The sequence below is a fragment of the Naegleria gruberi genome (genome assembly GCF_000004985.1).
Source record: "Naegleria gruberi genomic scaffold NAEGRscaffold_657, whole genome shotgun sequence".
In the NCBI taxonomy this organism is placed as follows: domain Eukaryota; phylum Heterolobosea; class Eutetramitea; order Acrasida; family Naegleriidae; genus Naegleria; species Naegleria gruberi.
The window spans coordinates 1-2,443 of NW_003162910.1; the positions used below are offsets into that span (position 1 = coordinate 1).

At 31.7% G+C, this 2,443-nt stretch overlaps 1 protein-coding gene across 1 annotated transcript; it reads right to left on the bottom strand.

The window, feature by feature from the left end:
- Nucleotides 1–42: 42 nt before the first annotated feature.
- Nucleotides 43–525, bottom strand: NAEGRDRAFT_76932 (uncharacterized protein; the record flags this gene model as incomplete). The annotated part of the gene is made up of 1 exon (XM_002668111.1): nt 43–525. A coding segment is annotated over one exon (483 nt), but the record flags the coding sequence as incomplete, so codon positions are not given.
- Nucleotides 526–2,443: the final 1,918 nt, after the last annotated feature.

Below are 2,443 nucleotides of genomic sequence, written 5' to 3' on the forward strand. Positions count from 1 at the left end.
AGCTCTTTTGGTGATTAAAAAAGGATCTTCAGAAAATCGTACTGCCTCAATCAAGGTTTCATCCGAAAACATTGATAAATCTACAAATCTCAAGTAATAATAAGGAACTACTTTAACCGCCTGATTCAATATTTCTGGATCATGTTTGAAAGGAGAAAATTCAATAACTCTTCCATTATTTAAAATAGCTGCCAAATTAATGGCCCTGTCATTCATTAGTGTTTCTGGTAGAAATTTCAATATCATTCCTCTTGTTGATACTATATCCATCACAAATTCATAATCATTTTTCAAACTTTCAGATGCAAGATTGAAAAAATTCGAATCTCTCTGCACAGCCAATGAGATAATTTCCTTATCTGAAGAGAAATGAGGAGCTACATAATTGTAAGCAGTACCATCCTGCTTAACTGCCTCCAAAACTGTTTCCCTATCTCGTTTCAATTCTTCAGAGGCATAGTAAATGGCAAGGCCTGAATTTTTCACAGCTTGCAAAACTAATTCCTTATCATTTTTCAGTTCCATAGAAACGAATTTCAAATAATCTCCATTCTGAGATGGTACTAAGTGACGGTGAAACGGGGGACGGATGAGACGGAGAACACTCAGTTTCTTACTACAGACGGGAGAAGAGCATCCGCTTAATACTGTTGACGGTAAACCAAAATGGAAAATGCACAACCTTAGTAACACCGATAAATTGAATGATACATTTAATAAAATTGAATTTTCCTATTATATTAAATAGATTCTCTTGTGTTGTTTGGCTTGAATTGTTGGAACGAAAACCAAGCAAGGTATTACGAGAGTTTGGTTGATTTTTTGAAGCAAGGTTTGTTTGTTAAGTTAAGAATATGTGAAAAAATATTTCAACATCTAGTACGTGATGTACTTTGATGATTCTTCGAGTGGTTTCACATCCGTAAGCTGCCAAACTTTCACATCATCATCTCAACATCATCTAAATAGTAGTAATAGTAGTAATTTTTATTATTGGACTTTCATCATAAAATAGTAAATCAATTTTTGGATTATAATTTTTCAAGTTGGTAAACCATCATCGGAACACTCACCAACCGTCATCATAGATATATTTAATATAGTAGAATAGTATGGGTGATTTCTATGTCTTGGAAATATCTTTATTTTGGTGAAACTCAACATTTTACTAAAATCATCATCACTGTTGAATCCATTGGAAAGATTGGAAAACTATTAATGTAGGATTGTTGGAAATGGTCAATAGTAGCATAGTAAATTTTGAACGGTGGATTTTCATCAAGTTTTGATAGGGATAGGTACATGTGAATTTTAAAAAGTACATGTACCATTACTCAACATGTACTTCACCAACTTGGAAACTTTCTTCTAGTACTGTTGTTTAAATCACTAATAAACACCATATTTAATATCAGTTTTTCATTATTTTGTGTTTTGGCTTGGAGAGAGATTTCTAGCCAAACCTTTTATGATTCACTCCTTCAAGAGTGATTCAAAAATTATCAAACTCATTGTGAACATTACACAATGATATTAAAATAATAAAATTCTTGTTTTTTCTTTTAATTTCATTTCTTTCACCTTAAATCGAACAATTAACCTTATTTCCTTAAACATCATTAAGATCAAATTGAATTTCAAAGATGACCAACTTTTTCAACATCTACACCTTATAGGGATCACACTCATATCAATTAATCCATATTTTTCATTTTCAGTAAAAAATCAAAATTTGAACTTTCCAAAGTTTACTATTTACCTGAATTGTTTGAGAAGGAAACTTCTCAAAAAAAGAAGGGTAGTTTCACAACAGTGTTTTAATCAACTAAGTCAAATTATTTCATGTCATTCTTAAATTTGAGACAGAAAGAGAGAAATCTTTGATTTTAGTGAATATTCCACAACAGAGGTGTTGTGTTTGTTTGTGAATTTATTTCCATTTTAAATTTTTCCATTTTGGATTTATTATAGAATGATACATTAGTATTTCCCTTAATTCCATTCTTGCTCCGTCTCTTACTGCTGACTGTCCCGTTTGACAGCTTATTACATCTGACGGATCCCGTTAGACGGGATTTACCGTCACACCGTCAATTAGTATCTCCTCCTCCATTCTCTTTGATATATTCCATCATGAGCTCTTTGTTATTCGAATATTTCCTGACCATGTTCTTGGAATATTATTTATCCCAAAGAGTTTCAAATAGGTCCGTAACCATACAATATCATCTGATAAATCCTCAAGGTTGATCTCATCACTATAATGATGAATAAATACTTGATTAATTAAATCTCTTTCGAATTTCAATTCATTTGGAATAAACTCAATGGCTGAAGGACAATTTTTCAGAGTTTCCAATATTATTTCTCTATCAAATCTCAATTTTGCATTGGCATATTGAATCACCATTCCGTTATGTTTACAAAGTTTCAGCACCACTTC